General features: G+C 46.6%; 2 protein-coding genes across 3 annotated transcripts in view; one reads left to right on the top strand and one right to left on the bottom strand.

Moving 5' to 3' along the window:
* Positions 1-12,424, bottom strand: part of sina (seven in absentia) — a 271,097-nt gene that overhangs the window by 170,703 nt on the left and 87,970 nt on the right. The gene's annotated exons all lie outside the window — the stretch shown is intronic.
* The window catches only part of LOC139752132 (uncharacterized), a 203,406-nt gene that overhangs the window by 126,908 nt on the left and 64,074 nt on the right, over positions 1-12,424 (top strand). The window contains exon 3 of the mRNA XM_071668052.1: positions 9,930-10,068. Within this exon, the coding sequence (XP_071524153.1) occupies positions 9,930-10,068 (139 nt within the window). The remainder of the gene's footprint in view (positions 1-9,929; positions 10,069-12,424) is intronic.

Here is a 12,424-nt window from a genome sequence, read left to right as displayed (position 1 = left end):
CTCCCGCGTGAAGTTGTTTCTCGTTGGTGTTTGAATCTCTGCTGTATGTAGCGCAGCTCGTAAAGGACTAATAGTCGCTAGGCTGTTGATATGAAAGTCCTCACGCTCCCAGAACCTGGTACAAGGAATGTCTTAAAGGTCAGAGCAAATCTGAACCCTTTCGTCGGCAGGGGTCAAGGAAATGTCAAGATCCATGTGACCAGATATCCCATGGCCTAATAACAGTAATACTCTTGACCATAAAATGTACGTAAACATCCAATCGTGTTCGTAAAGTTTCAGCTTCCAGTTGCTGCCTCGATATTAAAGGAACAAAGATAATATGACATTCTCTCAAAATGTGTACTTAACAGCAAAATAGAGTAAGGCATTTAGGTTGATTCTAGTCATTTGGCTGACAACCAACAAATACTATTACGGTAAATTATAAGTTCAGGAGATTGGATAGGGTTGGAGAAAGAACTGATCCTCGGGGAACTCCATGGTAGAGCTTAAAGGTGAAACCTTCGTGAATGGCGTGACAACCAGCTGTGAACGACAGAAACAAAACAAGTTCCCTCCCGGATGAAACAGTCTACAGTACTAGGATAAGATTCTAAAAGAAAAAAAAAAAAAGACGGAAAGGCTTAATGTTAACGTGTTGTATAGGAAATATCAATCGATAACAGATATCACTGGAGTGTTTGTGCAGCCTTGACTTAAAGGTTTTGATATTTGTGGAAAGTTATATGAAAGTGTAAGTATAAATAGCAAGAGGATATTTTGGAGTCCAAATTATCTCAGGTGTTGCTCACTTAGCAGTACTGGCAGGTCTCAGGCTCAGGTGTCACAAGTAAGTCACAACCCTCAGGCCTCCCCAGATATAAACATATATGAATTCAACAGTTAAAGAGAGTGGAAAGGGATTGTGATGTGTAGACTAATCAAGGGGATCGAGTCCTGAATCAGAGCGGTTGGGGCTGCCCTGGCTGGTTTGGTGTATGGACCACCAAGCACCTCTTCATCTCTCTCCAGTCATTTTTATAGTCATGTGGGTGAGTAGGTTCATAGCACATGGTGATGGGCCAATATAGCCCACTACTGAGGTCCGCCACCTATGGTATTGCAATGTTCACTTTCGTTCTAACACCACATGAGCTAGGGATCCTACATATAGTTATTAGCTGGGATCTTAGGTTCCCTAGATTTTCATCTTCTCCAGTTAGGAGACTTTCCCGTCAGTTCATTCATCAATTGATGAATATCCTCCCAAAGACTTCGAGGCTGAATATTCCGACACAATTCTTCATGTACTTTTATGAACTTTTTTTCTTCCAAGGATTCACTGAACCCAGTAGTCAGTCTGAGAGTTCGACACACACGAATGAAGTCTCCTGCCAACCCTCAGACATGCCTTGATTGATGTGAGATGAACCGGTGTTGTGTTCCCTTATTTAGGACTGTGTAACTGTTGGTTTCGAGAGTCAGCGTTCACGTGCGATGCCTTGTATAGACGCTGCCGAAGGTTGGAAGAGAGTAGTAAGCTTATACACATCTTCCTCTCACACTCGTAAAGAGAAGAAGACGATTTCCTCTGAAGGAAACCTAACTAGCAACTACTTTTTGAATATCATATTGATATAGTTAGATAAAGTAGGAAGTCGCCTCACACATCCTATTGACGATAACTATATTCAACAGCACGTTCAAATACTATGAACTACCACAGATACCAACTAATTTATGATCCTCATCGACTGCAGTTTACAAGAAATGTTATATTTCACGTAGAAATGCTACTTGAATAACTCTGACCTCTAGAGCACACATTAGCTAGCGAGCATTCGCTGCCTCTCTGCAGACTGTTGTTGATGTGTGGGGCGTCGTGGTCAGCCAGGCAGCCACCAGGGGTTATTATAAAGTATTGGGGCCCATTGGCTGCCGACACCTTTCGCACGCCTCCTGTGGTTTTTGTCGGCCAGACTCCAAGTAATAGGCGTCGGTGTCCTGGCCTGTTGCTTTATGCTGGAGATCCTCTTGTATACTGGCTGCTTTGTTGTATGTTGGGCCTCCTGTTGTGTGCTGACCTTTTGATGTATGCTAGGCCTCCTGTTGTGTACCGGCCTGTTGCAGTATGCTGGGCCTCCTGTTATGCACTGGCCTCTTGTTTTACGCTGGTTCTCTTGTTGTATACTGGAATATCACTATTTTGGTCTGGGTGTTGAGTCTCCTGTTGTATGCCAATTCTGTCACTGGGAGCCAGGTCTCCACTCGTGAAGAGCGGCTTTTAGTTCACCAGGTAGGTTCGGTGGTCGAAATTAGAGATATGAAGAGAAACTCCGTTTTCTATTTATATTGAAAGTTGATAGGGTAGTCTATAATCAATAATGGTAGTCATTAGCCTCAACGGCAGGTGTCTGAAGTCTCGTTCTCGTGCTTATTCTTCACGCAGAGTCGAAGACGTCAAGCATCTTCCTTTTCACGAGCACCGACAACACCTAAGGAATGTGTACCCAGGTCTCGTAACGGTATTGTTACGACTTCTATGTGATGTACATTAGGTACACCTTCCTTTGTTTTCTAAATGTTTGAATTAGCCTTCGTCATACGGGAAGACAAGTTTCAGTCTTCGGTTGAACGTGACAGACCTGATATTGCTTGATTAACGACGCTAAAAGAAAGATAATCTTAAAGATTCGTTGCGGTTAACGTGATGGAATTAGCGCCATGTAATCAGCAGACTGGGCAACTGATGGGACCTCCCCTCCTCTCGTGTGGCCAGTATCTTCCCCGGTGCAAGGCCTCTAGCAGCAGGGGATCGGGTGCCTGATGAGGCCGTTTCTGACCAGCGTCTCTGACGCAAGAAGAGCTTCACGTGTGGCGTCAGGGCCCTCGTGCTGTACTGATGCTGTACAGGATGTTTGGCGCCTACAAACCTCCACGACCCACTCCCGTACAACTGGTCGGCTGGTAACCAAACACAAACTGAACTGTTGGTGATTCTCTTGTCCTCTGTTGATGATTCTGTTGTCCTCTGTTGACGATTCTCTATTTTGCTACGTCTACAGAGATGATGATATTACAGGTGAGTTCAGCTGTGCCACACTCGCAATAGAGAAGGTGAAAACTCTCAAGCATTTGGCCATAAAGTGCTACCGCTTCTCTTTTAAACTACAAAGCCAACGAACCTATAGCAACGCGAGTCTACTACTTCACTACGGTGTATCATGCCTTTCATCAGACTAACTTCGCCTTTCATCAGACTAGTAAAGTACGATATTCTTGGCTTCATCTGTTCTGTATCGTATGGATAAGACTCGAACTTTCTCAGGTAGAGAGGCTGTTCCATACTGGGTCGCATGCGGCGCCTGCACTGTTATACCCCTGACTGTAATCAAGATGATGTATTACTGGACAACACTGGTCCTGTGTTGCTAGACAACATCGGTCTTGTGTTACTAGAAGCACTGCAGCTCCAGTGTTAATGAGCAACACTGGTCCTGTGTTACTGGACAACACTCGTCCTGTGTGATTGCACAGCACTAGCCCTTTGTTACTTGACAACACTAGTTCTGTGTTACTTGACGATACTGGTCCTGTGTTGCTGGACAACACTGGTTCTCTTTGCACTATATAACTCTAGTATCTCCGTAACTTTGTAATCTATTCATATGATGGAGTTAGACGATTCTGTTTTCATTTAAGATAGATATCATATTTGTCATAGAAATATAAAGTATTACTCAAAGGTTATCTTAGGTAGAAGTGATCCATACAACAGTTAAACAGAGATTTTGACAGTCAACAGAATAAAATGTAAAACACAATTTGAAGTAAAAAAAAAGTCCATAAATTCTTGCTCTAGCTGGCGTAGGGAGAACTTGCCTCGCTTATTTACGAACTCTTTTTCTATGAACAAGTCCACCAGTCCATACCTGAACAATGCACTTCTCTTAAAAATGTTTTGGTGGAATGAGAAACCTCTTAAAGCCCCACAAACATTTGGACAACGCACAAGTGCGTATGCAAATCAACCTGCAACCCGTGTTGTCTTACCACCTACACAGATCTCATTCTTCTAATGGCTTACAGCCTGTAGTAGGGAAGGGGATGATGACATACTCGCTGAAGACTTTCCCTGCCTGCAGCTGCATGACGTCAGGCTGGTCCAGACAGGGTACCATCAGACCAGCAGAGGCTGAGCTGCCTGCCCTCCCTCGCTGGACCTGTGGTACTCAGTGGTTGTCCTTAATGTTGCCTGAGGAGTTATGGCGACCATCGCATCCTTGAGCTCTCGACAATACCTACTCAGAAGACGATGCTCACGTGTGTGGCGCTGACCTCCTCTTCAGGAGTGACCCGTGGGGTCGACAGTCTTACAGGAAATTGATTAATTCCCTCAAGTAACTATTCCCTTCGAAGGGCAAAGGGGTAAATGCAGGTGCCCACACAGGGTCTAGACCAGGGGCACGCAACCTTAATGAACAAGTCGACCACTTAACTAGCGGGTAATTAGTGATGGACAGCAACTGCCACGCGCGGTAATCGAGCAGCATATGTCAAAAGCTACTTCCAAGGGAAATGGAGCTTGCTTTGCATAAGGATGTTTAAAAAAAAGACAAAAATGCGGGAAATGTTCATCAGAAAACGGCAATATGATTCAAAATCATTCACCCTTTTCCCAAGTCTTTCCTTCTCGTTCTACCTAAAGATAAAATGAACGAAATCAAACACGTTTACCTTCTTAAGCTTACCAGTCACACGTCACACACACACACACACACACACACACACACGTCATTATCCTAGCCGCGATGTGACCGAAAAATTCAGCGTTTCGGACCCCTCTGGCCTGGAGGGTGCGGTGTTGGCCCGGTCCTCGAGCAGTGAGCACCAGGAAGGGGCTGACCTTCTGGGGAAGTTACGGCACCGAGAACCAACGTGACTTATCACCCTTGGAGGAGTAGCCTCATCCTCCCGCACCATACTTGGGCGGCGGCCCCGTAGTCGGGCTGGAAGTTACGAAATAGATGGGACTCGCTGATACGTTAAATTGAATGAATATTAATTAAGTGTGTGAGCTAACAGCGGTTAGGGGTGAGGTGCAGCTGCTTCAGAAAATGCAATAGGTCGTCTCTGAAACTATGTAGTATTCTGTACTACAATCACTGCAGCAGCCAGCTCACCACCCACCTGTACGCCACCGGTCCTCACCACAGCTTCCATAAAGTATGACCGACGCTATCACAGCAGCAAGCTGGAAAGAAACACAGAGACGAAATTTGTTCGTTAGGTCTAAAACCTACGGCGTCGACGTCTTTCTTGTGAGGCTGCTGCGTACACCCGCTGGCTGCCTGGTGGTGGTGTGACAGGGCTGCTGCGTACACCCGCTGGCTGCCTGGTGGTGGTGGTGTGGCAGGGCTGCTGCGTACACCCGCTGGCTGCCTGCTGGTGGTGTGGCAGGGCTGCTGTGTACACCCGCTGGCTGCCTGGTGGTGGTGGTGTGGCAGGGCTGCTGTGTACACCCGCTGGCTGCCTGGTGGTGGTGGTGTGGCAGGGCTGCTGTGTACACCCGCTGGCTGCCTGCTGGTGGTGGTGTGGCAGGGCTGCTGCGTACACCCGCTGGCTGCCTGCTGGTGGTGGTGTGGCAGGGCTGCTGCGTACACCCGCTGGCTGCCTGCTGGTGGTGTGGCAGGGCTGCTGTGTACACCCGCTGGCTGCCTGGTGGTGGTGTGGCAGGGCTGCTGTTGTTCCCTGGTCATGAGGGAGTCAGTTCAAATGTGATGGAACATGAAGGGGAGGAAGTGTGGTAACGGTGACCGACCGGTGACTCGAGGAACTCAATATATATTGTCCTGAGGCAGAGACCAGGCCAGCTGTTCGGGGTGTGCCGAGGTGCATGTCCCGGGATCCCCACCCCCAACCACCGTCTCCCTATGCTAACGAGAACTGTGAACGAAACCCAGAATGAATGGAGAGAAAAGCGCAAAGATTTCTGAAATTATCAACGAAAGGAACAGATAATACAACACTTTCAACGTAACATGAACTTTAGTAGACACAAACGAATGTATAAGTCTTACTTGAGATAACAAAGATGTACGTTTTATAAGAGATAAATGAAATGAACGTTTGTAATAATCCCGTTATCACTAATCGTCTGTCTACAGTCTTGGATTCCCCTCCTGGCCTCCTCGATCTCTTGCGCCCGCCTCCTCCACCGTATCTCGTTTCTCCTCGATGCCTCTTTCGTTGTCCTAACCTTTATTTTTTTTTCGGAGACTCGTCTACTTGCCTGACCTCCACCTTGGTGAAGCTTCTCTCTGGCGTCTTTACCCACTTATCTTACCATCTTCTTAAGTGTCCTGATCCATCTACCTTACCTTTACCCCTTAGCGTGTCTTATATTCATTTTATATTCTCTATGCTTTGACAATCTGTATTCTCTCCCAGTTGCTTGACTTTCTCTTCGACGTCTCTTTAACGTGCCATACCTTCTCCTCGGCTTTTCTTTTCATCTTTCATAACTTCGCTTTAAGTGCCTTTTCTCTTTGCCTTTCTATCCACTCCATGTCTCCTACCATATCTTAAACTTCCCTCCCTCCTCTAACCCAAGCTTGCCCAAGCGTCTTCCCTGACTTCCTTGACCAATGGCCTCACTTAAATCGTCTCTCATCATCTACACGCTCCCTCCTCTCCTCACCTACTCTCACCATCACTCTCCCCACCTACTCTCACCATCACTCTCCTCACCTACTCTCACCATCACTCTCCTCACCTACTCTCACCATCACTCTCCTCACCTACTTACACCATCACTCTCCCCACCTACTCTCACCATCACTCTCCTCACCTACTCTCACCATCACTCTCCTCACCTACTCTCACCATCACTCTCCTCACCTACTCTCACCATCACTCTCCCCACCTACTCTCACCATCACTCTCCTCACCTACTCTCAACATTACTCTCCTCACCTACTCTCACCATCACTCATCTCACCTACTCTCACCATCACTCTCCTCACCTACTCTCACCATCACTCTCCCCACCTACTCTCACCATCACTCTCCTCACCTACTCTCAACATTACTCTCCTCACCTACTCTCACCATCACTCATCTCACCTACTCTCACCATCACTCTCATTTCCTTCCTCCTTACACTTCTCACAGTCGTCCTATCCTTCTCTGCTCATAATGTACGACCCACATTTTTTCTTTTACATTTGAACGTTCCCCACTGTCGTAGAAATCAGGTTTATTTGAGAATCTTCTCAATTTCCCTGTGTCCCTGTAATCCAATGTCCCCTGTTATCCAGTGTCCCCTGTTATCCAATGCCTGTTATTCAGTGTCCTTGTTATCCAGTATTCATTGTTATCCAGTGTTCTTTATTATCCAGTATTCCCTGTTAACCAGTGTCCCCTGATGTCTAGTGCTCCTGTGTCAGAGCCTCCACTGTGACGACGAAAGGTCCTTAGTGTGTGTGTGTGTGTGTGTGTGTGTGTGTGTGTGTGTGTATGTAAAACTCTCTCTCCATTTCCTCCTGAACTAAGGGGCGTCTACACAACTTTCATTCTTCCCAGGCTCACCCACGCCTCCCCACACCACCGTGTCTTCCACCCTTTCCACAACACAACTGGAGTAACTAGAACAGGGCTCGCGAGATCGTCCTCGGTCTCTCTTCCTCCATCATCTATCGATGTCCTTGGTTCTCGTCCGACAGTTCAGGAAGAAATGCGATGCCACCACGCCACTCTCGCCTCCTGCCACTAGAGATCCCTCGTCCCCTACTTAGAGTCTTTAATGTCTGTGTGCAGACCATCTCTTATACCCACTCCCCTTGCAGTAGCTTAGATATCTATAGATACCTTTATCTCCCTAATTTCCATCTTTGGTTGCGTTTTTACTCAATGAACCGATGGTTGATGATGGGGGCATGAAGAAGAGACATGCCATAAACAATGTCCGGCGTTACTAAGGGAAAGAATCATTTGCCAGTCGTGTAATGCAGTGGCCACTGCGCTGGATCCTAGGTGGTCATGAGTGGATCTATGGGAATCCAGCGAGTCGTCAGACAGTTCTTGTGGAGGGACGTATATATATCTACTCGCTCATGAACGAAGAAGGTAAAGACTTCATCAATGATGTTTTACTTCTCTCATCGTCCAAGCTATACAGTTTCATCAGTGATTTCTTGAATGTTAGGTCAAGACGGATGAAACATCCCTGCATCAACTCTTCTCTCTTCTTTTTTTTTGAGTTCATGTCTAGTTCAGCTTGTTGAAAATGTCCCGCTACCATTAATCTGAGGATTTCTCTGCTTTTTCTCAGTCGAATTCATAAAATCTCTCCCAGTTAACTCTCATCTTCCTTTCTATCAGTAGATCATCGTTCCTTTAGGCCTTGAAGGCACTGCAAAGAGAATATCTTAACATGACGTTTCAGATTATAGGATTTGATCATTGTAGATCGATGACAAGGAGTCTCTTGCGGCCTGGCGACATTTGAGGTCTAGATGGAGACTATTACTTGACACTGTTGTCAGTTTACCACTTTATTACCCACGAAAAGGGCGCGATATTTTTCCTCTGCATAGAAAACGAGTTCAAGTGTGTGTGTGTGTGTGTGTGTGTGTGTGGTGGGGGTAGTATGAGCCACCTCTCTATAAGGACACGAGGGGGGGGACGGTTGGGGGGCTGGGGTTATAGCTGTTTTGGAGGCTCTCCCCCTCCTGCCCCGACTTTCCATGACTCAGGGTGTGGGTGGAGGCACTGGGAAGGGAAGCGAGGAGTGTGGGGAGGGTAGTGATGTGGCTCCCCTGGTAACGAGAGGTTCCAAGGGAGAATAAACTAGCCCTATACAGGCTGAGGTCGACGCCCCTTGCATACCCTTCCTCCGGAGTCATTATCCGTGGATGTTGGTTTGTTTGTTGATGCTTTTTTTGATGCGAGTGAAGTCACAGGACCCCGATCATATTACTCGCTGTCGTGGATGCATCTCCAATTAGTCCGCATCAGTGTCTGTCGCAGTCTGGTCGCTTTACTTTGCGACTTGGAAATATTTTGAAGCTCATGTCGAAATGGCGGGAGAAATTGAGCAGCTATACACCCTCTTAACAGTGCCCCGTGCACACCCGCCTTGCGCCACGGAACCATGGCCTACCTGCTCCAGTAGGAGGCGTTGCGGCCACTGGTATATAAATCCAAGACCATAAATCATGATTTCGAAGATAAGGCGGTAATAGCGCCTATAAGTAATAGAAAGAATAAGAATCGCTGAGAAGATGATGACATTAAAAGGACTTAGATTCCTTCTTCGACGGTAGATCCCAAGGCCAAACGATACTCAAGAGTAAACAGATCCAAACGTGTGGGAAGTATATGTGAAGGGTAACACTATGTAGATTAATATTTTTTGGGTTGCAAAGGATACTTTCTCCTTGTTGCAACACCACAGTCTAGATAATATCGTTCCTCGGAGTCTGGTCCATACCCCAGGCAGTTTTTGCCATTATCAAGCCGCATAAAGGATGGGTACCGGGGTAGGATTTCCATGTTGCATAATATATCATTATGTTCCGGTTTAATCTGATATATTCTTGTGATGTGCTTTTAAGACACTTTAACTAGATGTTCCTCTCAGTATCTCATATATATGCGGTAGAGCATTGAATGAAAGAGATTTGCCTCAACATTATCAGTGATAGTTGAACAAAGGTATTATGCTACGTTGCTTTTTCGCTTAGCAGCGCTCGACGTATCCTCTGAATTCATATGTCCTCTACCCCCCTCACAGCTCTGCAGCAGGGGAAACTTGGACAAAGGTTATGGTACATCATAGTAACTGTCTTCTCTTTCCCTACAATGCTGCCGGAGCAGACCTCCGGATTCTCCTGTACGAGGTCACGGTGCATCGAACTAACTGTCTTCTCCTTTCCCCCACACAGTGCTGCCGGAGGAGACCTCCAGACTCTCTTGGACGAGGACATGGTGCCCTACGAACGAGACGTCATCAGCTTCACGAGACAGCTCCTTGAGGGCCTGGTGTTCATCCATGACCACAACATCGTCCATCTTGATATCAAGGTAAGAATGACTTGCCCGTTGGAAGTATTATGAGGTGCCACCTCCTGCTCCATCTGACTCTTGATCCATGTGAGGAAGATCAGAGTGCCAAGATATTCATCACACTAGGAGCGCCAACACTCGCAAGGGATTGTAGTATGCCTCCCTCCACACACACCTTGAATATCTTTGTGCCGGGACTCGTTAAGTTCAACAATGCCTACGGGAGCGACCTAAGCAAGTGAAGTTTGCGTTGCATGTCCTTTAACCCCAAAGGAATTCTGGGTGTACCTGATCTCCCACATCGAAGTAGCATCATCTACTCTCCAGTTTCGTTTCCAACTGTTTCTATTTCCACAGTCTTGCTGGCATCACTCTCAGTCGCTATTTGTATTTCACACAGTTTCTCCAGTCAGGCATAATCAGGGTTGGCAAGGCAAAGTGGCCACAAAATGCATGATATAACGTGACTTGTGAAAACAGCCTATGAGTTAGAGTGTACCTGGGTTGTCTCTGTTAGCAACACACCATCACGATGTCTGCGAACGACGGAAGAGCCTTGAGGTGTGAACGTCGACAAAAGTCTTGCAGGGCAGGTGGTTGCAGGTGCCATCGTCTGAACACTTCAGTAACCTATAATCCATAAAAAAAGAACGATGAATGGCATGATACCTTCCGCGATAGCTATCTTATGCGTGCTTCTCATAGAATGGATTATCGTTCCACGCTAAACAACAGAAGAGAGAATGGCATATCGTGTGTAGAACGGGTTTATAGCAACCATGGCAAACCAGTCATCCATATCTGCGAAGAAAGACAACGGAATGGTACAGTGTCGCTTATCATACACTATAAGGTTGCAGTAGATAGCAGTGTGACAAAATGTTTCACAGGATCGAGTTATCTCAAGCTCCACGTTCCCTCACTAATGTTAAGCGATGGTGCTGTGAACGTCCTGTCATGTATAGGATTCACATAGTAAACTGAGGGGAACACCTCTCCTCCTCGGGGCTAGTCACCCTGGGCTCTCCTCGCTCACAGCACTCCAGACACACGGACACTCCAGGCATACTAGCACTCCAGACACGTTAACACTCAAGACGGACTATCTTTTTCGGTTTCTTTATTCAACTAAAGATACTGAGGTACTCCCGTTTTCTTCAGTGTACAATACAGATGTAAAGATCACTGAATTTTTGCTTTCACTGGCCACATACACATCTGCAGTTGTGGTTCCTCTGCACGGCGAGCCCGGCCGCCTGCCTCCCCTGCTGTGGTCGCTGGCTCTCACTCCGTCACTGTCGCTGGTCCGTCCAAGCTCAAAAGGGCCTCACTTTCCATCCTTATCTTCCACCTTCCCTCATAAGGCAGTAAACCACCTGAATCGCAGACTAAACATTTCTACACTCCTTATTTCCTATTCATTCAAGAGCATTGGACTCCAGCATCATTCACACTTTAACATGCCAGGAACCACTGTTCCCTTACCTTACTAGTTGATGGAAAATGGTATATTGGACGTCAGCTTATCTATGTAACCATTACTAGATGTATATGACTTTAAGCACGTCTGTCTGGGGGCTGATATTACAGAACAGGGATCCAAACTTCAACTCCTTAAGCTGGTAGAATGCAGGAACACTACCCACTTTTTAGGGTAGGCTTGCCAACCTGCAACGCACTGCTAAACGTAAATGGGTAGACAAACAGACAGATGGGCAAGGATAACTTTACGACGTGTTAAGTAACAGGTAAATACAGTTTTGTCCACCCGCTGCCTTCTCTTCTACGGCTGCCTAGTCACTTTCACACTGAATTTTCTGTGTCAACGTAATCATGTCTCCTTGTTTACTTATCATGGCGTTTCTTTTTCATCTATTTATGCCTTGCGTAACGTAGAAACACTCAGTGATATCTTACATTGTTGTCATTGCGGCATCTTCAACAGAAAACAAAGTTGTACTTTTTGTGTGATACATCATCATCTTCGTCGACCACCTCCTGAGAAGGGTAGTTCCCCCTCGCTGTCCATCCTCTGTCTCATTTCATTACTTATCTGACGCATTGTGGTCCACTCGTAGGAGTACTTGATACTATATATTGCTCTCTCACTCTATTCTTCTCTCTCTCTCTCTCTCTCTCTCTCTCTCTCTCTCTCTCTCTCTCTCTCTCTCTCTCTCTCTCTCTCTCTCCATCTGCGTTCTTCTGTTGCCACTCTCGCCCGTCAGTCTCAGTGCTCCTCAACCTTCTCTGGTCTGATCTCAGCAGCTCATCATTCTCACTAATCTCAGCACTCGCCCATCCTCACTAATCATTCTCATTCCTCTCCATTCTCCCTGAATATCCTTAGCTCCCACCATCCTCACTAGCCGATGTG

This window comes from Panulirus ornatus, chromosome 12 (genome assembly GCF_036320965.1).
Source record: "Panulirus ornatus isolate Po-2019 chromosome 12, ASM3632096v1, whole genome shotgun sequence".
In the NCBI taxonomy this organism is placed as follows: Eukaryota; Metazoa; Arthropoda; class Malacostraca; order Decapoda; family Palinuridae; genus Panulirus; species Panulirus ornatus.
Note: the sequence above shows the minus strand (reverse complement) of the source record. Positions and strands in the feature narration are given on the sequence as shown.